We start from the raw sequence: 23520 nt of genomic DNA on the forward strand, positions 1-23520 counted from the left end.
CCAAAAATCAGCCTATTCCAAAACTTCTAACCCCATCAAAAGTGATTTACAAAAATTGGACGGTCCACAATTCTTCAACTTAAAAATCAGCCTATTCCAAAACTTCTAACCCCATTAAAAGTGATTTACAAAAAATGTTTGGCACCAAACTTGACAAATTTTAGGGCTGCCGAACCACTCCCATATATAGGAGGTGATTCATGGGACATATGTAGAAACAATGGTCTTCCAAGATATGGGTTAGAGGTTTTGGATTAAGTTGATTCATTGCAAGGATAGTCACTATGATGAGAAGATCATCCTCACAAAAAATCTGCTTAATTTGAAACTTCTACATCCATCAAAAGTGCTTTACAAATTATTGGAAAAAATTGACAAAAAATCAATAGTCCACATTCTAAATCACTTTTAATAGGGTTAGAAGTTTCACATTGGACTGATTTTTTTTTTTTTTTTTTTGGATGATCTTCCCATCATAGAAATCATCCTCACAAAAAATCAGCCCAATCAGAAACTTCTAACCTATATTTTGAAAATTTATTAATGTTATATTGTTTTTACATATATATTTTCATATTTCCCTTGATCTGTTTCCATATATATATATAAGGTTAATGGGTATTAATCTAATTGTAAGTTTGGGCATTATGTAGAAGTTTGATAGTCATCCATTTTCAAAACCTTGGATCAAATTAAAAAAAAATTGATTTTTGTATTATTATTTTTTGGATTTGAGTTTTTCAATGAAACTTAGAGGATTGTAGTGTCGGATTGTTAGTGTGATAATCCATTTGAGCAAAACAACCCTAAGTAAGGCTTAAATCTTTACTAAGTTAATAAGAAAAATACTTCTCTTATTTGAATTACTTAAATGTGTGAAATCTATATAGAAATAAGACTTCAGATCCACATAAGCAAAACTTGTGTGGAGATAGGTTAGGCTGACTAATTTAATAAGATTTTAAGTTTTACTAGAGTTCATTGGGCACACATGAATTACTATGTTGGCAAATCAATACCATAACCCTCTAGATTTCATGAAAAATTCGTAGTGAGTTGTTTTTTTTAAATAATGATCTTTTTTGAGTTGGATCCAAGGTATTGAAAGTGGACGGCCATGAAACTCTCAAATTTAAAAGTCAAATTAGATGAGGAAAATTAACTTTTTAGCTTTCCTTTTCAAAGTTAGAATTTTGTCCTCTACTGCATTGTAGCATCAAATCATTCTATAAATCAAATTTGGGCTCGTGAAACACATGCTTGAGGGCCGAGGTTTACAAGAGGTTTTTCACGGAATTCAAGATGACCAGTCGCACCAGAAGGATAATAAATTTTCTTAAAAGCCTGATAAAATAAATTTAAAAAAAAATACTAGAAATAAAATTTATGTGTGATTTTGAATGTTAATATACGTATTCATATATTGAATTATTTAAATAATTTTTTTATTTAGGTTTATCGCCTAAATTAAAAAATCGTTTAAAAATTATTAAAAATAAATTACATTTGAAAAAGGGAGATCCTATTAGCACCCCAACTTTCACTTGCTACACACCAATTTCTTAAATTATTTATATCACACCAATTAAAGATTAAAACACACTTTTCAACATTACAAAAGTTTGACTCAAATTATAATCTCAACATCACATAACATTATAATACTCTTTCAAACAATTTTAGTAGTTGTTTACAGTTATGGTTAGTCTCAAATAAAATCATAAACACGAAAAATATAAATCTAGCCAAAAAAAAAAAAAAAAAAACTTGATAGCTTATATTGGAATCCCAACTTTTACTTAATCTCAAATCATTCATACATTTTGTTTATTAATTGGGGTGTAATAAGTAAAAGTTGGGGTGCCAATAGCACCTCTTTTTAAAAAAATGACAACACTTAAAAAATGCAGCATTAATTAATATTTGTAAAATTTTCTAAAATAAACAAATTGTATTATTATTTTAAATTAAATTAATTAAAGAATATCAACTTCTACGTTTTTTTTTTTTCATTTTTTTTAATAAAAAATTGAACTAGAAGTTGGTATGTGCAAAAGCACGTGTGTCAAAAGGGATTATTTGTAATTTAAAATACTACTTAGAGGAAATTTCGACGATTATGCAGTAAAAAAAAAAAAAAAAAAAAGATAATTTTTTTAGTTTTGAAAACTAACCACCTTAATTATAGGGATCATAGAATCGTGAGTTTCAATTTTGTTGATCTTTGACCAAAATTCAAAATTGTAGGGGCATTTATGAGAACCAAATGTTGGTCTCATGCGGAAAATCATTTTTCAAGGGGCAGGGGTGAGAATGGATTTGCCGTTACTTGAGAGACAAATCTGATACATAAATGGAAAATCTTTTGCCTTATTGTCAAACACTGATTTTTGAAGTCTTTTCCAAAATGATTTCTTTGCAATCAAAAACACGCTATACCTTAATTTCTACACGCAAATTCGTTGAAAACTAAAAGACACAAGATAAAAATAGAAAACTGCTATTGGCACCCCTACTTTTACTTATTAAATCCTAAATCTCCCCTTACTTGTTAAATCCCTAAGAATAATGCGTCACTAGAGAGACAAATCTGGTGCGTAAATTGAAAATCTTTTGCCGTGAGATGTGTATTTGCCTTATTGTCAAAATCCGATTTTTGAAGTCTTTTCCACAAGTACGATTTTGTTGACTGGCATATTGTTGACGCATAGTGTCCACGCAATCCTATTGGAGGATTGCTTGGAATTTATTTTCAGTAGTTCCACCATCTTAATTTTTTTTACAATCTTTATACTATTTATTAATTAAATACAAATCCAAACACCGTCATTTTCAATTGAAATAGCAAAACACTTGTCTTACTAATACTAATGTGGTAAGATTTTAATCCTTACTAAAAGTCGTTTTACTCATATGGATAATCACATCACTGGTCCAAGACAACCACGATCCTCTAATTTTCATAAAAAACTTAGATCAAAAAAATAAAATTCAAGAAACAATTATTTTTTGAGCTTGATCTAAGTTTTTGAAAATTGATGCCTACTGAACTTTCAAATAACTCCCAAACTAATTGAAATATAACGGTGAAAAATAACAATTTTTTTGGGATTTGTATGTTCAAAGTTCATATACTTTTGTCCACTACAATATTGAAGCATCTGATCATATTTTTGGATGCTACAAGGAGTGTCCAAGGTTACTTGGAAACAATAAAGTATTTTAGAGAAACACTTTTCCAACTAACTTAGTAAAATTTGAAATCTTACTAAGGGTCGTTGAGCTCAAATGAATTACCAAATTGGCAATCCAATACCAAGGTTTTCAATTATAAAAAAAAATTAAAAAATTAATTTATTTAAAACAAATTATGCTTTTTTGAATGAAAATGATTTCCTTGAAAATTCAGATAAAAAAATGAAAAAAAATAATAATAATGAATCAAAAATATTTTTCTAATTAACCTGTAAAAATAAAAGGAGGTGTTTCGACATTTTACTATGAGAGATATTTTAAGATAGGCGTTATTGGCGCCCCAACTTTTGCTTATTACACACCAATTAAAAATAAAGAAAACAATTGAATGGTTGAGAATAAGTAAAAGTTGAGGTGTCAATAGAAACTCTCTCATTTTTTTCTTTTCTTTTGCTTAAATTTTTTTTTTTTGGTTTAGGATTTCATATGAACCTTTTTTTAATAATAAAAAACTACTAAAATTATTTGAATAAGTGCTATAATATTTTAGTATGTTAAGATTGTAATTTGAGTCGAATCTTAGTAATACAAAAAAAAAAAAGGTGAATGATTGAGAATAAGTAAAAGTTGGGGTGCCAATAGAAACTCTCATTTTCTTTTCTTAGATTATTTTGTTTTAGGTTTAAGATTTTATATGAATCTTATTTTTAATTGTAAAAAACTATTGAAATTGTTTGAATAAGTTCTATAATATTTTGTTCTGTTGAGATTGTAATTAGAGGCAAACTTTAATAATAAATAAAGAAAATAGGTGAATGGTTGAGAATAAGTAAAAGTTGGGGTGCCAATAGAAACTATCATTTTTTTTTCCTTAGATTCTTTTGTTTTGGTTTAAGATTTTATATGAACTCTTTTTAATTGTAAAAAATTAATGAAATTATTTGAATGAGTGCTATAATATTTTATTCTGTTGAGATTGTAATTAGAGGTAAATCTTAGTAATAAATAAATAAAAATAGGTTAATGGTAGAGAATAAGTAAAAGTTGGGGTGTCAATAGAAACTCTCATTTATTTTTTCTTAGATTCTTTTTGTTTTATGTTTAGGATTTTATATGAACTTTTTTAATTGTAAAAAACTATTGAAATTATTTGAATGAGTGCTATAATATTTTATTATGATAAGATTGTAATTTGAGACAAACTTAGCAATATTTGAAGAGTGTGTTTTGATTTTAATTCAGTTGTGATAATTAATTTAAGTAATTGGGATGTAATAAGTAAAAGTGGGGGTGTCAATAGCCCCTCTCCTAAAATATCTCTCATAGTAAAAAGTTGAAAGACCTCCTTTTATTTTTGCAGGTTAATTAGAAAAATATTTTTCATTCATTATTATTATTTTATCTGAATTTTTCAAGAAAATGATTTTCATTAAAAAAATTGTAGTTTTTTTTTTTTATTCATAATTTTTTTTTTTAATTTTTCTTTTTTTCACAATCATAAACCTTAATTTTGGATTGCCAATTTGGTAATCCATTTGAGCTTTAATGATCCTTAGTAAAATTTTAAATCTTACTAAGTTAGTAGGAAAAATACTTCTCTAAAATATTTTACTGTTTTCGACTAACTTTGAGCTCAGCTTGTGGCATCCAAAAACATGATCGGATATTTCAATATTGTCGAGGACAAAAGTATATGAACTTTGAAAAAATAAATCCCCAAAAAAGTTATTTTTCACTGTTGTATTTCAATTTTAAGTTTGGAAGCTATTTGGAAGTTCGGTCATTTTCAAAAACTTACATCAAGCTAAAAAAAAAATTATTTTTTGAATTTTTTTTTTTTTTTTATTTGAGGTTTTTGATGAAATTTAGAGGGTTGTGGTAGTGTTGGATTGGTAATGTAATTATCCATATGAGTAAAAAGACCCTTAGTAATGATTAAAATCTTACCACATTAAAAAGATAAGTGTTTTGTTATTTCAATTGAAAATGACAGTGTTTGAATTTGTATTTAATTAATAAATAGTATAAGGATTGTAAAAAAAATTAAGAAGGAGAAACTGCTGAAAGAAGAAATTCCAAGCAATCCGCCAATAAGATTGCACAGTCACTATAGGTCAACAATATGCCCGTCAACAATTTCCACACGCAAATTGGTTGAAAAGTCAAAGTCACAAGATAAAGATAGAAAACTGCTATCAGCACCCCTACTTTTACTTATTAATTCCCAATTTCCTAAACTATTTATCATCCTAAAGACCCAATAAAGATTAAAACACACTCTTCAGAAATTACCAATGTTTGACTTAAATGATAATATCAACATTATAACACTTATTCAAACAATTTCACTTGTTGTTTATAATTATGATTAGCCTCATAAAATTCTAAATCCGTAAAATAGAAATCTAGCAAAACCCTCGTGAGTTTGTCCTTTATAACCTTGTGTCATCAGATCATGTTTTTAGATACCCAAAATTGATATGGTTCTCGAAGGTATGCTAAGTAACAAATTAACTGCATTAATTTGAATTTTATGAGTGCATTTGGATTGGTGGGTAACAAACTTCATAAAATAAGGTTCCTTGGATTTGTCAGACTTCCAAGGGAGGTTTTTCAATTAAAATGCAACAGCTAGGTCTGCCGGGTAAATCACTCAAAAAAAAATTCCTCTGCCGTGTAACCTTATGTTTAGGGGTATAAATTCATAGCCAAACTTGTTTGAAGGTCTTCAAAACTAAGAGCTTCAATTTTCTCTTAGAAAAAAAAAAGAGCTTCAATTTTCTGAAAGGGGGTAAGATTGAGAGATTTTGAACTGTGGACTAGGCAACCTCCTTTATTTCATCCCTACATCTTCTCTCTCTCATCGAACGATGGGTTGCTATTATATGGTCTTCCTCATTTTTACCATTCTGATCGAACACTTGGGTCTCAACACAGCCCAAGAAAAACCTTTCTACCGTTACCACTATTGTATGGGAATTAGTTACACAAACACCAGCACATACCAATCAAATCTCAAACTTCTCCTCTCACCTCAATCCTATAATGCCACAGCTGTTAAAGGATTCTATAATGCCACAATTGGTCAAAACCCAGATGATAGGGTGTATGGTCTCTTCCTATGTAGAGGGGACATTTCCTCTCAAGAATGCCAGACTTGTCTCAACTCTTGTGGTGATAATCTCACGAATTTTTGTTCTTCCAAAAAGAAAGAAGCAATCATATGGTATGATAAGTGCATGATACGATACTCCAATCGATACTTGTTCTCCATTTTGGAGCAGAACCCAGATGTTTATCAAACCGGACTGAATAATACCATCAACCGAGATCTGTTTGAAAAAGATTTGAAGGTTTTGACAGATTACCTTGTTGAAGAGGCGGCCTTTGGTAATTCTTCTTCTACTTATATTGCTAACGATGCTATACGTTTGTTTGCGACTAGAGAAGTCATGATGAGTAATACAACTTCTCAAAACTATACATATGGGCTAGCTCAGTGCACTCCTGATATATCTCAACTTGATTGTCATAAATGCTTACAAGAGGTTGTGAGTAGTATTCCTGGGTGTTGCATTACTAAGGAAGCGGCCCATATTCTTCGACCCAGTTGTTCATTCAGGTACGAACCGGCTCCTTTCTATGGTCCGTCTAAACTTCCTCCACTCCAATCGTTAATCAGCACCAAAGATGGTATGTTTGTTGTCTTGAATTTTTTTTTTTTTCGTTTTGTTTAATTTGAAAAACACAATTCAGTAAAGATTTGACTCAGAGGAATTCCTGAGCTACTTTCGTTTGGCTTAATTTCCGAGATTAAAGCTGACTTACCGCAGTTCGTAAAGATTAATGTTTTTATTTTTTATTTTTTATTTAAGAATAATGATTTTATAATTAGAAAGTCTTCACTTGATAAATACTCAGCTAACATGTGGCACGGACATGGAATCATAGATCTTTTTCCTTGGGATACTCAAATTTTAGTGTCAAACCAATTCTACTCTGCCCTCTTATTATAATAGTAAAGATAAATACACTACGAACAACCAAATCATAGGATGAGTTTATATTTGAATAACAAAAAATTGTTATTTTTGTAAATAAGTTGTTTTTAAACAGTTGATTCAAATGCCTGTACAGTAGAATATCAATTTTTCCACTAACTAAAATCACTGGATAAGGTTATTTAAGGTATTAAGAGTCTTACATTGTCCTTGAGGCTAAGGGGGTAAAAGAGGAAGGGGAATAAAATTGATGGGTGTTATTGGAAAACGTATAAAAGGGTAAGAGCGATAAAATTGGACAAAGTACATAATATTAAAAAATAGGGAGAAGAGGAAAGAGAATAAAATTAGAGGAATAAATAAAGATTTGTGAAGGGATTAAACCCCTACTTATGAGGGCGAGGGATAAATAAAGATTTGGATGAGAGCCGTCTTATTTTATTATATAGATTTTAGAATAAAAACATGGATGATTTAGACCTCTGTCCATACATTTTGGTAAATATTAGAAATATATCCATTGTTTTCAAATCAAAGATATAAGCCTTCTGATATTGGAAAATGACATAAATACCCTCATCTACAACCTTCCCATAAAAATAAAACAACGAAAGAGTATGAGAGAAATGGAAGGTTGATTCAAGGTAGTCCACGGTCAATCTCCCAAAGCTAAATTATTATAGTCATATTTAATCAATAATCCAAACTTAAATCAAATTTAATTTACCATCCATGCCTTAATAAGATCCTTAATCCTAATTCATAACTTTAACAACTAGCTCTACTACTTGGTAGCACGACAGAACACTATCCGAATTATTAATGGTGGCTATACATGTAATTTTGTTATTTAACCATATAACGAACCATATCTTCAGTCAAGGTATGTATGTTCTTTCAAGACTGGAGCTTATATGTAAATTCTTATTCCTCATGCAGGAAGTCGTGGATATTCTTCTTCAAAAGTCGTGGTTATCGTTGTTTCAACAATTATTGGAGTGTTGTCATTGTTCGTTGTTTTCACATATTTATTAATAAGGAGGAAGACAAAGACAACTTATTATTGGTTGGTAACCATAGATTATCCTATATTTTAAGAAAACTTAGTTCTCCCCAAATTGAGAACCACTTCGAGTAGAAAAGTTATGGGTTTGATGTGTTTGTTGTAAAATCAGCCTCGGAGGAATTCCATTTGTTGGTACTACCTTTGGTGCATGGTAGTCATGCTGAATTCCTTTTAATGAAACTGATTGTATTCCCATAATCTGTCACCCTCTTCCAGATGGAGAGGAGATCGAATTCGATGCCGATTCCTTGCAAATTGATTTGGATACAATCAAAGTCGCTACGAACAAAGTCGCTATGAACAAAAATAAACTTGGACACGGTGGGTTTGGTGCAGTATATAAGGTAATAATAATTATATCTCAGATTAAAACCTATATAGTTATGTATGATAATTAAATCTACTTTGTGATAATTTGAGGGGTTTTTTTTTTTTTTTTCTTTTTATTACTGATGATTGTGATGTGAGAGGATTTGCTTGAACACGTTTTTTTTTGCTAAGCAAGAAAGGTATGTAGTTTAGTTATTGAGTAACTCTCTTTGTTTGGCTGGTCACCTCGGCCAGCGTTGCTATTTTAATGAAATTCATATTTATCAAAAAGAAAAAAAATTTACAAAATACAAACCTTGGGATAGTTTTTTTGCTTGAACAAGTTTATATAGTTTCTTAGTCATTTGTTGGCCTTATATATGTAGGGTGAGTTTGTAAGTGGGTAAAAAATAGCAGTGAAAAGGCTCTCTAGGGATTCATGACAAGGTTCACAAGAGTTCAAGACCGAAGTGATGTTATTGCATAAGCTCCAACATCGGAATCTTGTTAGGCTTTTGAGTTTCTATCTGGAAGGAGATGAAAAACTACTCATCTATGAATATGTTCCTAACAGAAGTCTTGACAAATATCTATTCGGTGTGGCCCATTACACATTCAAAGATCTAATTGAGTTAAAAATATTTCTTTGTCCACATATTTGACCACAATATTAGTAGTTTGATGATTACTTTCTTAATTAATCCTCTGTTTTTTTTATAAGTGTATATATATACATTCAAACAAAAGGGAGAATTTGGACTGGGAAACAAGCTACAAAATCATAGAAGGCGGTGCTCGAGGGCTTCTTTATCTTCACCAAGACTCTCGACTTAGGATTATCCATGGGGATCTCAAAGCTAGCAACATTTTGTTAGATACAGGTATGAGCCCTAAAATTTCAGATTTTGGCTTGGCAAAGCTTTTTAAAGTTGATAAACTCTTTAGAAAGTTGTTCATTCTTTTAAGATCATATCAGAAAAATAGGATCTGATTATTTGAACAAAATCATAAGTTAGAGCCACTTGTCTCTCGTTATTGATTATTGGTGTGCAGAGGATACATGGCCTATGAGTATGCTTGGCATGGAATATTCTCAGTCAAATCCGATGTTTTTAGCTTTGGGGTTTTGGTTTTGGAAATCGTAAGTGGTCGGAAGGTTATCACTTACCAGCGATCAGGTCGTACAGAACACCTTCTTACCCATGTAAGTATGAATCTCGAGACGACATATTCAAAAAAAACTTTAGGTCACTTCAAAATTTTGAAGAAACCCACTCCATTAGATGACATGTAGTGTCCATAAGGAGGTATACCAAATGTTAATGAAAATGAAGGGGTTTGAAATGAATACAAAAAATTATGATACCATGTTGAAAGGAGAGTTCCTTCGAAATTTTGAAGCAACCTGCCTGCTTCAAAGTCGGACTCGAGGCTGATTTATCTAAGAACCCGTTTGGATATAGACAAAAAAGTTATTTTTTGATTTTTAAAAGTTAAGAAGTAAAAAAAAAAAATGTTTGGATTCATTTTAGAAAATTATTTTTAAAAGAATCATGCTCCAGCATTTTTCTTTTTGAGTCGTGCTGGAATAACACAATGATGTGATGTCGTGCACATTACCGTAGATGTTTTTGAATGAGATACGAGTAAAAAGCATCTACGGTTATGTCATTCCAGTATTTTCCTTTGTAGAAAGTAAAAATCCTTACTTCTTAAAAAGTAAAAAACAAATGACTTTCTACTTTCTTCCAAAGCTATTTTCTTTCTAGTTACTTTTTATTTTCTATCCAAATGGACTCTAAGCATTCAAAGAAAATTGTGAAATTTCAATATCACCTAATCCAAACATATCTTTTCTACCATTTTATAAAAGCTTTTTAGGATTAAAGTTTGGACCAGGCGCCATCCATGGCCTGGTGTGAATTTGGCATCAAAATCCTAGTCCAAACAAGGTGTCTAATGACCTATATGGGCAAAATAAAAATCACCTATGTCCACGCTTAGCCCAATAACCAAACGGGTCCAGTGATGCTTGGCCGAACCGAACTGGGCCAAATGCCAACCCATTGACTAGGGCTCAAAGTGGGTAGAGGCCTGATCTGAGTATATCTATATTCAAATCCAAAAATTTTTATCTGGATTTGAATCCGACTTTAATCATATTTGATAAAATCATATCCCAACAATTTTTCTTTCACTTAAACCGGATCCAACCTGACCCAATTTACTTGATTTGAGTCAAGTTAATAAGTTTGAGACCATTTAATTAAATTTTTTTTTTTTTTTTTTTTGCTTTACTTCTTTGCTCATTGTTATATTATTATATTTTATCATATTATAATCCTGTCATTTTGTAAGAATTAATTTTGAATTAAAGTAGTAGAAAAAAATATTTTGAAAAATCTAAAAATATAATTTTCAAATCAATATATAATTCGGATCTAGGTGGATGTAGGAATGGATCTATATTTGACTCGGATCCAAGTGAATCAAGGGACACCAAACAATATTTGACCCTTTTTTTTATTTTTTTAATTTACTTTAATGATCCAAATCAACTCTATACGATTTTGGATCCTTCAAATTTCGGGTCAAGTCCAACCATTAAAACGAAAAATCAGTCAGTCCAGATTATGGGTGTCCTATAATACATATCCCCATAATAAATATACCTATGATAAAACCTGGCCATTAGATATTGTGTTTTAACAGCTTTTGACATAAAAACTTCATTATAAGGGCTACATACAATGACCCAAAAAAAATATTTGATGTACATAGAAAATAAACAAAAATCCTAACCATTCTAACTGATCTTAATCATAACTATTGTCAGATTTCTGATTATTGATCAACCCAAAACATGATTTGGAGTACCATTGTACATGTACCTTTTTAATATACATCATAATCTAATAATCTATTACACTCTATGATCTTGTATATTAACTAAACCGACTGTCCATCATAAAGCGTTGGCCTTGTAACAATGGTAATCGAAACAGACCCTTAATTAAGCTTCAAATGTATGATTAAATAATAGAATAATTTATCAAAACAGTACAGTTTTCGAAATTAATTCCGAAAACGGTACACTGTAGCAATTAATTCCAAAAACGGTAAATTTACCGTTTTCGGAATTAATATTTTTTACCAAAACGGTAAAAACAGTAAAATATTTTTTTTATACCGAAAATACCATTTTTTTGTTTTACATATATATTTACAATTTTAACCTTAAAAAAATGAAAATCCAACTAAAAAGATTCACTCTCTTTCGTAATCCAACAATCATATGTATTTATAATTTTTTTTTTTACCGAAATCAATTTTATTTTCGTAATTTCAGTCAAAACATAAAAAGGGCATTTTTTCGGTATTAAAAAAAACATTTTACTGTTTTTACCGTTTTGGTAAAAAAAATTAATTCCGAAAATGGTAAATTTACCGATTTTGAAATTAATTGCTACAGTGTACCGTTTTGATAAATATTTGAAATGTTGTGCATGTTTTGGTAAATCTGCCTAAAAAATATTTGGTGAATGATTGCAGGCTTGGAGACATTGGAGTGCAGGTACAGCTTCAGAGTTGATGGATCAAAATTTCACCCATAATTTTTCAATAGATGCATTGATGAGATGCATTCACATTGGATTATTATGTGTTCAGGAAAACGTACACGATAGATCCACCATGTTGTCTGTGGTTCTAATGCTAAGCAGTTTTTCCCTTCTTCTCCCATCTCCTTTACCACCAGCATTTGTATCAAAGAATGGAACTTCAAGTGGTTCAACGCAATATTCTGCGATGGAGAGTCCCCTAATTGTGAACAAGTCTAAAACTCAATAGTTTGTTGTTATATTAAAATATATAGTATAAGTCTAAATGAATCCTTTAGACAGGGTATTTTGGTAAATTGAGGATGCTCTCAATGGTCAATGCACGCGACATCCTATTATTGGTTAACTCTAATTATATGGAATCTTTGATTGACTTCTTTTAATGCAAAAAAAATGCTCATTGAATGAAATAATGGATATTTTCAAAGGGATAAAGATTGATAATGATGACGAGTCATCGATGTAAAGGAAAGAACGGAGTCTAATCCCACAACTCACCGATAATAACAATAAGACACAATGTGAAAAAACCTCAAATTTGATGGTCTTGGACAGTCAAATTTTATAAAATTCAACGGATCAAAAGATCGAATTGGCGTCAAAATTTTCATTCTCAAAATTTTTTTTTTTTCGACGGGTTGAAACTATCAAATTAATGAAGGATGTGAGAAATTTGACAGCTCTAAACCATCAAATCTGGGAACATTAAGAATTTCAACAGTCCTACACCATCAAAATTCAATTTCTAAAATTTGTGGGCTTGGGCCCATCAATTTTTTTTGTCGAATTTTCCAGTTTTCTCGTAGTGAGAACCCCATTGATTTTAGCTTTTAGACATAATTTGCAAAGACCTCATTTCAAGCTTGTTTGTGGAAGTCATGCTTCCAAGATTGATTTGAACATAAATAAGCCTAAAATGATCTTTTTATAAACTTTTGAGGAAGAGTTTCACAATAAGCAAGAGAAGACCTAGCTATATAATAACAATCAAAGTTCAAAAATCTTGCTAAGAATTCGGTCATTTATTCCAAGACCAAACATACACGATGATGTACCACTTTTTATAGTCATTTGTGGAAAATGAATTAGATCAAACTCAATAAGATCCACACCCATTGAACTCCTACATATATAAAAAATGTGAAAAAACAAAATAGCAAAGATTATAGAAATCACACAAATGCAAGGATTTACATGATTTGATAGTGTGCCTCTATCCATAGATCAGAACAAGAACAATAATTATTTTCTCTCTAAGTTTAATAGTCTTAGAGATCTTTATTTATAAAGTCAAGAGTTGCTAAAATGTGTTTATCTCCTCAAAAATAGAAAATCCTTAAGAAAAATATTACACAATTACCCTTTTCGTACCCTTAAAAACTTTGGCCCTATGTGGGCATTGTCCCCCTACACCCCCCACAATTATGCCTAACACAATAAAATACAAGACATTTCATACACAACACAAAATTATAGAGAATGGCCATAGTTGCACCACAATTTCTTTGATCAGTCTCCAAGTGATAGGTCGATGAATATTGTGTAGTCAATCCTATTGCATGTGCCCTAAATAATTATTTTATTAAGGGCTATCCCTTAAGCAATATTGGGCTTTCCCTTATGAGGTCAAGTTCAATGATTGATATTTGTTCCATGGAATTACACTATCATTTAAGTCATTTTAGAATATGTTTTTTAGCAATTACAGAATGAGTTTTCTTGTGGAAAATGAAGAGAAGGTTTGTTCATATTGTTAGGGTCTTTCTTTTAAATAATTCACATTTTACTTTCATGCTTGGAGCACCCTTAACTTTACTACAATCCTGTGACAACCATTATTTCAAAAAATTATAAATAAAATATTAACGTTGTTAATTGAATGAGAAAACCTTTATATGGAAAACAAAACAAATCCAAATATTATTTTGATAGAATGTTAATGGACCAAAATAAATGTTGGATATTATTTTCCCAAGGGTTGGGAAGAAAAATATTGGTTAGGGAACCAGTTCCCTCAAATATTTAAGGCTGCTTTATTAAAAGAGTCGTGATAATCTAACTTACCCATTTGGGATACTCAATTGACACCCCTAACATGACAGGCTAGGAAATCATTGATCTGCTCTCTTTAGGATACAAAACTTCACTTTTTTTATGAGGAACCATAGTTTTGTATCCAAAGGAGAGCAGATCTACGGTTATTGAGTCTGTCATGTCAAGGTTGTCGATTGACTATGTCACATGTGCAAGTCAGATTATCAGGATTCTTTTCAAAACCTTAGCCAAAAGTTGTGAAACAGTTTCAGAACACTATTTATTTTAATTTAAAAAATTGTATATTACCATTTTATAGAATTAAAATTTTACTGAAAAGGAAAAATCCAGGTTAATTTACAAAAATACCCTACCCAGAAAGATGGGGTAGCCCATCTTTTACTTCCCCATTTAAAAATAAAGTGAATAAGTGAGTGATTGAGAATAAGTAATAGTTGGGTGCCAATAATTTTTTTTTATTTTGTTGCTGGACTTCTATTTTTGAGTTTAAGATTTTATATGTCCCTAGTCATAATTGTAACTAACTATTGAAATTGTTTAAATGAATGTTATAATGTTTTGTAATGTTTAAAGAGTGTATTTTAATATTTAAAATAGGAGCGTGATAAATAATTTAAGAAATTGGGATGTAATAAGTAAAAGTTGGGGTGCCAATAGCAGCTCTATTTGTTTTTTATTTTTTTTTGGGTTAAATTAATTAAGAAGATACTATTCTTCACTGTAGACACCCAAATTTGACCGGGCCCTCAACGCAAAGTGCCCCAAAAATAGCAAAAATTGGAATGGACTCCGAAGCCCAAACCTACAAAAATCCAATAACTTTTGTCATATTAATTTCAATAAACGGCCCAAGGCTTCTCACGTGGCCCACGGACCGAAAACTAGCCCACTCAACTCAACCCCCAAACCCATTTTTATTCTAACCAAACCCAAGCCCACTCAACTCAATTCTCAAACCCACTCTTATACTACTCACTACCCAAGCCCATTCAATACAAACCCAAGCCATTCCTATTCAACCCAACACATTGACCCAAGCCCAACTCTCTACCCAAGCCAATATTACAACCAATCACCCAATATGACACATGTCATTACTCCCTTCCACCTCTCTCAATCACCAACCAACTCCATTACTTCATTCCAAAAATTAATCAACCCATAACCCTACCCTAACCTATCCTATCCATTCTCGCAAATCAAAACACTTATAACCTATCACCCCTCCCCCCTAATCTACTCCCATCATTCCCTACAAAACCTATCTCTACAATCTACACCTATACCCATTCTCTCAAATCAAACACCCATCCTTTCATATCAATCCATCTCAACCCTTCATTTCCACCCACTTTGACACATGTCATCATCTCCCTCACCCTCCCAAAATATCATCAACCACCTCATTAAATCACCCATTCTCTCAAATCAAACATCATTTAATCACAACCACCATCTTAAACTCACCTCACCAAACACTCAACCCAAATGGGTTGGGTTGGATCCAAATCATTTGGGTCAAAACTCACCCATTTAACCCCCCTTTCCTAAATACCCTCCAATCTCCTCTAAATTACACCCACTTCTCTTTCAAACTCATAACCATTCTATCTCTTTTCTTCACTTAACCCCATTATACCCTTAAAATAACCCCACAACCTCTATAAAAACCCCATCATTCTCAACTCTCAATCCCTAATGAAAATTTGACAAAAACTCTAAAAAATCAAAACTCATCTCAACTCTCTACTCTTACTCTACTCTCAACACCCAACTCTCAACTCTCAACCTTCTCTCAAACAAGTCAAGCAAGGAAAAAGAAATCAAAGAAAGTCAAAGGAAGTCAAGGGAGGAACAAGGTGGGTTTGGACCAAGAACACCCCCCTCAACTTCCCTCCTCTACTCTCCCCTTTCTCTACACATCCACACACCCCACTATGGTTTAAATCACCAAAGGGCCCCTTCTTCATAAGGGTGCCCTTAATGATTTGAACCAACATCGAAGCCCCTCACACTTGAGGGCACACACCGATTTTCTTTTATTTTCATCTTCATTTTCATTTTATTTCAAAAAATCGAATCCGAGGTTACCACATTATGTGGATGGAGTAGGGTGCCTAACACCTTCCCTACTCCATAAATGGACCCCCTTACCTTGAATCAAGGTTGGACCAAACATGCATTATCTAATGAGAGTCATCATATGTCCAAAGTGACATGTTTTTCAAGAAATACAACTTCGGGTGACCATTCACACCCTTTTGTCAAATTTGAATGGTGGCGACTCCAAAACACCCCAAAGTGGAGGGATGTTTTTTTAAAACATTGAAAATCCCGTGTCCACATTCACTTTACTCTTTGTTTTGGTTCAATATCGGATTCAAATTCTAGGGCTGACTTTGATCCGATATTCTACTTTTCCAATCCCCCAATTACACAAAAAATTGCAATATTTAGGAACTAGAACCATTTCTTAAAGACCCCGACAGTATCTACTCATTTCCAAGTCTAAATTAACCCAATATTTTTTCCATCCTGAATTTTCAAATCAAAATGGAAAAAAACAAATACTAATCAACAAATTTATATTAAAATTCCGAGTCTTAACAAATAGAAGACAAATAAAATAAGAGTCGTGATAATCTGACTTGAGCATGTAGTGATACAAAACTGCACTTTTTGATGGGGAACTATAGTGCTGTAACCCGAGGAAAGTGCATCAACAATTCCCAAGCCTATCACATCAGATCAGATAAGTCCATTGAGTTGCCACGTGCTAAAATCACATTTTCAGGACTCATGAAGTAATCATCAATTGAGGAAAATGTGAATCATAGTTTCACGACAATCTATATTGAAAACAAATATGATAGTTGAACTTCTATCGAGGGAGGGATACTCCACTTCCAGAAAATGTCATTGAATTACTTGTCAAGAGATCCAAATCCGACTCTCTTTGAGGCACATCTGGTCCTGTTCTACTCTCTGAGAAAAATGCTGGTGGTGAAGGAGAAGCGATCGTAAGGGAATAGCTGCTGAGCATTAAAACAACCGATGACATGGTGGGTCTATTATCTATGTTTTCCTGAACACATAACAGTCCAATATGGATGCATCTCATCACTTCATTTGTCGAAAAATTATCGGCCAAAGTTGGATCCATCAATTCTAAAGCAGTGCCTTCTCTCCAATGTTTCCATGTCTGTAAAGATTTATCATGTCGTTTATTTTATAAGTGTAAATTCAATTTAACCAGAAAGATGTGAAAAGAGAAGGAAAAAAAATGCAACAAAGCATGTCATATGCAAAGCCTAACAATCAAAACCAGCTTATCAAATCATCTCCTACCTAAAATGTGATCTCCTCAAAATAAATATTTTAAAATTCTTCACTGAATTTAAATTTTAAAAATTTTAAAAATTAAAAAAAAAAAAATTAAACAATTGATGATGACCTCATAAACTAAGACTCTTCTCTAATTTCATTGCAAACATGCTTGTTTCTCCCTTTAAATATTTAAAAAAAAAAATGTATTTCAAACTTTAGGAGCAGTTCTATTCAAAAGAAAATCTTTTTTGATAAGTTCAAAAGAAAATCTTTTGACACGAAAAGAAATCTCTCCCTTGTTATATAATTATCCATACCCTTATCCTCGTAAGTTTGAACTTTAAAATATGGGGTTTGGTTTTGACTCTTGAAAATATTGAATAATTCATAATTAGAGAATCATACTTACATAGCTTAGAAGGTCTCGTGAAGGACCTGACTGATGGAAACTGTTGATCTTCTGACCGCTTACAATTTCCAAAAGTAAAACCCCAAAGCTAAAAACATCTGATTTAACAGAGAACAATCCATGCAATGCATACTCCGGGGCCATGTATCCCCTGCACACCAATAATATTTGACATTTGTGATTTTGATCTCAAATAAATAGATTTTATTTTCCTAATTTGATCTTAAATAATAATGAAAATCTTCCGAAGAATTCAAGTTCAAAGGTCCGAATACTTACAATGTCCCAGCAATTCTATTTGTATTGCCTTAAGTTTGATCGACTACGAAAAGCTTTGCCATGCCAAAATCTGAAATTTTGGCATTCATCTCCCCATCTAATAAAATGTTGCCAGCTTTAAGATCACAATGAATAATCCTAAGTCGAGAATCTTCATGAAGATAAAGAAGCCCTCGAGCAAGCCCTCCGATGATTTTGTAACGCCTTTCCCAGTCCAAATATGCTCTTTTGTTAGGATCTATACATTTATAAACATAAGAAGATTAATTTATCAAACTAATAGTACAGGAATGTACAGTGCTTTCAATTAGATTAGTATGAGAGAACTAATATAAGCATAAAAGAATGTGTAAAGGGTCAAACCGAATAGATATTTGTCGAGACTTCTGTTAGGAACATATTCATAGATGAGTAGTTTTTCTTCTCCTTCTAGACAGAAACCCAAAAGCCTAACAAGATTGCGATGTTGAAGCTTGTGTAGTAAGACCACTTCGTTCTTGAATTCTTGTGAACCTTGTCCTGAATTCCTAGAGAGCCTCTTCACTGCTATTTCTTGCCCATCGACAAGCTCACCCTTCATAAGGATTACGAATGTACTTATAAACTTTTTCAAGCAAATCCTCACAACCTTAAATTATCACGAATTAAATTTAATCGTCCTTAAGATACACATAAGTAATAGGTTTTAATCAAGGATAATTATTATTACCTTATATACTGCGCCAAATCCACCTTCTCCAAGTTTATTTTCATGGGAAAAGTTGTTCGTAGCAGCTCTTATTGTACCCAAGTCAAATTGCAAGGAATCTGCACTTCCGATCTCATCTTTATCTGCACAAGAGTGACCAATAAGTCCTTGAGGCATGTTTTACAATAAATACATCAAATCCCCACCACTTATTTATCTACTCAAATTGAATCTCAATTTGGGAATGAAACTACTTATGTAGCATAATCCACTGCTACCCACCAGTAGTATATGTTTCTGGTTTTTTCCTTTTTTTCCTCCTTAACAAATATGCGCAAAAGGCGGATAAGAGCAACACTCCAATAATTGTCGGAACAACGATAACAACAACATTCGAAGATGACTTCCCACCACTTCCTAAATGAGCAACAAGAATTTTCATGTAAGCTCTACACCAAAGGAAAATGCGAACATCAAACCATAGATAAAATCACAAAAGGAAATAAAAATAAAAGAGTATCGATTGTACTCGAGAAAGATTAGTGTGCCCACAACCATGATGAGATGAGAGTGATTTACTAGAAAACATACAACCTGGGACTTCAAGAACCCCAAACCCCTAGTTTTCCTTTTCGATTTGAACCATGATAATATAATGCTCTACTCTGACAAGCACCCCCCTACACCCCCATCACAGAACCGTAGATCATTTGCCTTGGTATACACAAGAAAAAGATTTATGATTCTGCGTATCCCCAGGCAAATGATCTATGGTTTTGTGATGGGGGCATTTGTCAGAAGGGGGACATCATATTATCACGACTCTTTCGATTTCACTCACATAACCCTAAAATGTGTACGCAATGTGTGTAAAGGAATGCTAACCTCGAAGATTTCAATGAGACGTCACAAACATCCGCAAACATGTATTTTTGGGAACAAAGATTTGTTGGTTTAAATTTTATGTGCTAGGCTGATGACAGCATGACGCCACATGTATTTAAAAAAACAAGAGTGCTTGGTTAGTAAAGAGAAAATTTCCAAGCAGCTTAAGTGCTTGATTTTACTTGATTTTTCAATATGGTAGTTACTATTTTGTGAGCTGAATATGAAGAAATTCTGATTCCGATTAACTGTTCATTTTAATTCCCAAAACATGAATAGTGATATCGCAGTTTTTCAAGTGCACAACGTGAAAAATACCTACATTTGACGGCCCAAGACCATTGAATTTCATAAAATTTGACAGGCCAAGGCATCAAATTTTTCATTGTCGAAACTATTAAATTAATGGAGGATGGGAGAAATTTGATGGCTCTAAGCTATTGAATTGGGGATCATAAAATATTTCAATGGCCGTAGGCCGGCAAAATTCACTTTCTAAAATTTGTGGGTTTTAGCCTGTCGAATTTTCTTGTCAAAATTTTCAATTTTCACATAGTGGTGACTATCTAACTCATAGTTGAATCGCAGATATTTTTTTTCAAAGTGACAATCTCGCTGGTATATATAGTGACGATCTCGCTAAGAAGTAGTGAACCTGCCAGATCGTCACTTTTATAACCAGCAAATTGTCACTTCGAAAGCAAAATATATCAGCAATCTAGGTACTTTATAATTATGAGATAGTCACTTGAATAGTAAAATGAATAGTAAGCTGGAATCAGAATTTCATCAAAAGTTGATCATGTTTTGGGAAATTTCTCTTTCCGATATACATGGGGTCATGCCATTATTTCATCAGCTTAGTACATAAATTTCAAAACAGCAAATCTCTATTAGCATTTTTCATAATCTACCACCAACAGTTGTTCTTTATTTTACTTTTTAGTGCGTGCAAAATACGTTTTATGAGAATTGTTGTAAATATTATAATCTCAAAAAGTTATTTACAAAAATGTCATTGCATAACACCATTAATTATTGGTTTAATTTGTAAATTAAACTACAGAGATGAGCTCAGAATTCGTAGCACAAGGGAGGCTAGACTCTAGAGGATTGTACTTGAAACATATAAATAAATTCAAAATCTCAAGGTAACATACATACATACCGTCTGGAGTGTTCGTGTTGATTGACGGTGGGGGTGGAGGAGTCTCAAACTGATAGAAAAGATATGTCTCGAACCTCGAATTACAACTGGGTCGAAAAACAAACCCACCTTTCTTTTCATTACAGCACGATCGAAAATTACTCACTGCGTCTCGTAAGCAGTTGAGGCAATCACTTTGAGATATATCAGGAGTGCATTGCACTAAACCATATATAAAGTCTTGAAAGTTGGTTAACTTTGCTTCTCCAGTGGCGAACATTGGTGTAGAAGTAGGAGTAACAGAAACAGTAGCAGTAGTAGTAGCAGTAGTAGTAGTTGTAGAGACCGCCTTGTTAATAAGGATATCCATCAAACTCCACAAAGTCTGATTAAACTGAAGCGGGTCAGAGTCATGATCAGAACCGATCAGAGCCCCACCGGGATTCTGCTCCATAACGGAGAAGAAGGATTCGTTGGAGTATCGTAACATGCAGAAATCGTACCATATAATTGCCCCTGTTGTGTTGATACAACGACTATTGAGATCTTCACCTGAAGCCTTGACACAAGTTTGGCAATCTTGAGGACTAACGTCACCTCGACATAGGAAGAGACCGTTGACCGTATCTCGATTCTGGCCAATGGATTCATTATAGAACCCACGATTACCTGGTGCATTCGAGGATAGAGAAGAGAGGAGAAGATTGACATTTGATGCATATGTGCTGGTGTTAGTGTAATTACCTCCCCCACAGAAGTGATAACGGTATGCTCGTGGTTGGGCTGAGTTGAGGTTCAGGTGTTGTACGAAGAGAATGGCTGAAACTAAGAAGATCATATCAAACCAACCCATTGTTTCTCTGTTAATTTGTCTGTTTGTTTGTGAATTATAATTTTATGATGAAATGGAAGATTATATTACTATTTATGGTGCTGATATTCTACATAAAATGTCTTCACTCTGTCAATACTCGGCTGATGTGGCATGGGACAGCGAACCATAGATCTTTTACATAAGAATACATAACTGCAAGTCATTCAGGGAGATGTCCTGTTGAGTATCTCGAAGAAAAGATGTTCCGTGTGTTTGTGTTCGTAACATGTCAGCCCAGTATTGGCCAAGTGAAGACTTTCAAGTTATAGGTAACCATTTTCCTTCTACTATTTGTTATACACACGTATCGTATTATGACTTTTCAACGCATTTGTTCAACAAAACGAAGAGTCAACACGCTTTGGGTAGGATTGCGGTCATCTCCTAAAATTAATAGCACTTCATTATTTATAGGTAGGTATGGATTAATAACCGACTAGGTCTAAAGACTTTTCAAACCTGATATGGGCTTCTAGATTTCTCCACCTGTAGAGACGGTTGAGATAAGGGGAACAATTCAGATTTCCTAGAGAGCAGTGTTTTTCTCCTGGAATCAATAACTGCATTTTTAGATAAAATTGAGATTAATTCTCACATGGCTGATATATGCTTTTCATTGAGATATGAGTCAAATGCATCTATGGCTATGTGTGCACCTCTACATCAACAATGTGAGAATGAATGTCAATTTTAATGTTACTCCACACAAATAACCATAGATTTATTTCCTTGAGATAAAAGTTAGAAAATCAATGCTTCTCTATGCACTATCTGGTCAGCTTGTGTTGAACCTAGTGGCCAATGCAGGCAATCAAACCTGAAGTTGAATACAGTCTCATCCCAACCATAGGTTAAATGGAAAGATCAAATGTTGCTTGAGCTTAGTCAAAAACTCCTACTTGCTTAGCAAAAAAAAGGCTAGTCCCAACTCCAAGAACCAAATAGCTTGGTCATAGCCATACAAATTCATGAAACCGTTAAATTAGAATGAAACCAATTGAGTCCTAATAATGACTCACCAAGTGGCATACTCAATTGACTCCCTAACATGGACAAGTTCGGGAACCATAGATTTGTACACCTCAAGATACACGGTTCCCTCCGGATACACTTTTTTATGAGGAATTGCAATCATGTATCCTGACACGTACAAATCTATGATTCCCAAACTTGTTATGTCAGGGAGTTGATTGAGTATGCCACTTGGCGAGTCATATTAGCAAGACTCAAACCAATTTAAGGAAAAGAATTTTGCTCACAGAAATCTTGGATTCACCAATCACATATACCCATGTGTGTATTGAATGGAATCCCCACGCACCGAGGAATCTTTGAGCACTGTGAGTAAAAAAACCACTCTAATTTTAGGATTCAAAAATGCTAAACTGACTTCTCACGACATTGCATTCGATACTGACCTGATGTGGACGTGTAAAAAGAACCATAGATGTTTTTCTCGATATATGAGTGAAAAACATCAATGGTTCTTTAAAGACTTCGACCTTGTGTCGAACCCAGTGTCTAGGGAAAAGCAAAGCATTTCCAAAATAAGACTTCGACTTCAAACCTCCATAGAAGATCAAGCTTGAAAGTCCTCCTCTAGAGATAATGCAACATTCTCAATTGATTAAGCATAAAGTCCATGGAGAAGAAAAATCTCAAACA

At 32.8% G+C, this 23520-nt stretch overlaps 2 protein-coding genes and 1 long non-coding RNA gene across 3 annotated transcripts; 1 reads left to right on the plus strand and 2 right to left on the minus strand.

Moving 5' to 3' along the window:
* Positions 1 to 8754: 8754 nt before the first annotated feature.
* LOC147411478 (uncharacterized) lies at positions 8755 to 12460 on the plus strand. Its single transcript, XR_015180184.1, has 3 exons — positions 8755 to 9452; positions 9625 to 9775; positions 12124 to 12460. It is a non-coding gene; the product is annotated as an uncharacterized LOC147411478 (long non-coding RNA).
* Positions 12461 to 16813: 4353 nt separating this feature from the next.
* On the minus strand, positions 16814 to 18126 carry LOC147411479 (cysteine-rich receptor-like protein kinase 10). The gene is made up of 2 exons (XM_086448963.1): positions 17983 to 18126; positions 16814 to 17448 (listed from the first exon to the last, which is right to left on the minus strand). Exons 1-2 carry the CDS (start codon positions 18124 to 18126, stop codon positions 17128 to 17130), a joined length of 465 nt encoding a protein of 154 aa, XP_086305089.1. The 3' UTR covers positions 16814 to 17127.
* LOC147411480 (cysteine-rich receptor-like protein kinase 10) lies at positions 17992 to 21885 on the minus strand. Its single transcript, XM_086448976.1, has 6 exons — positions 21003 to 21885; positions 19232 to 19366; positions 18971 to 19092; positions 18625 to 18835; positions 18262 to 18499; positions 17992 to 18133 (listed from the first exon to the last, which is right to left on the minus strand). Exons 1-5 carry the CDS (start codon positions 21832 to 21834, stop codon positions 18291 to 18293), a joined length of 1509 nt encoding a protein of 502 aa, XP_086305102.1. The 5' UTR covers positions 21835 to 21885; the 3' UTR covers positions 17992 to 18133; positions 18262 to 18290.
* Between the last annotated feature and the right edge of the window lie 1635 nt (positions 21886 to 23520).

This window comes from Akebia trifoliata, chromosome 1 (assembly GCF_017979445.1).
Source record: "Akebia trifoliata isolate Shusen 1 chromosome 1, ASM1797944v1, whole genome shotgun sequence".
Lineage (NCBI taxonomy): Eukaryota > Viridiplantae > Streptophyta > Magnoliopsida > Ranunculales > Lardizabalaceae > Akebia > Akebia trifoliata.

Excerpts from the sequence above, each read along its gene's own strand:
- LOC147411480 (XM_086448976.1), bottom strand. The coding sequence starts at position 21,834 with ATGGGTTGGTTTGATATGATCTTCTTAGTTTCAGCCATTCTCTTCGTA. Across the intron at positions 19,093-19,231 it reads ACCAGAAACATATACTACTG|ATAAAGATGAGATCGGAAGT; the intron begins GTGGGTAGCAGT and ends ACTCTTGTGCAG. Across the intron at positions 18,500-18,624 it reads TCTCGACAAATATCTATTCG|ATCCTAACAAAAGAGCATAT; the intron begins GTTTGACCCTTT and ends ATAAATGTATAG.
- LOC147411479 (XM_086448963.1), bottom strand. The coding sequence starts at position 18,126 with ATGGCCCCGGAGTATGCATTGCATGGATTGTTCTCTGTTAAATCAGAT. Across the intron at positions 17,449-17,982 it reads CACGAGACCTTCTAAGCTAT|ACATGGAAACATTGGAGAGA; the intron begins GTAAGTATGATT and ends AAATCTTTACAG.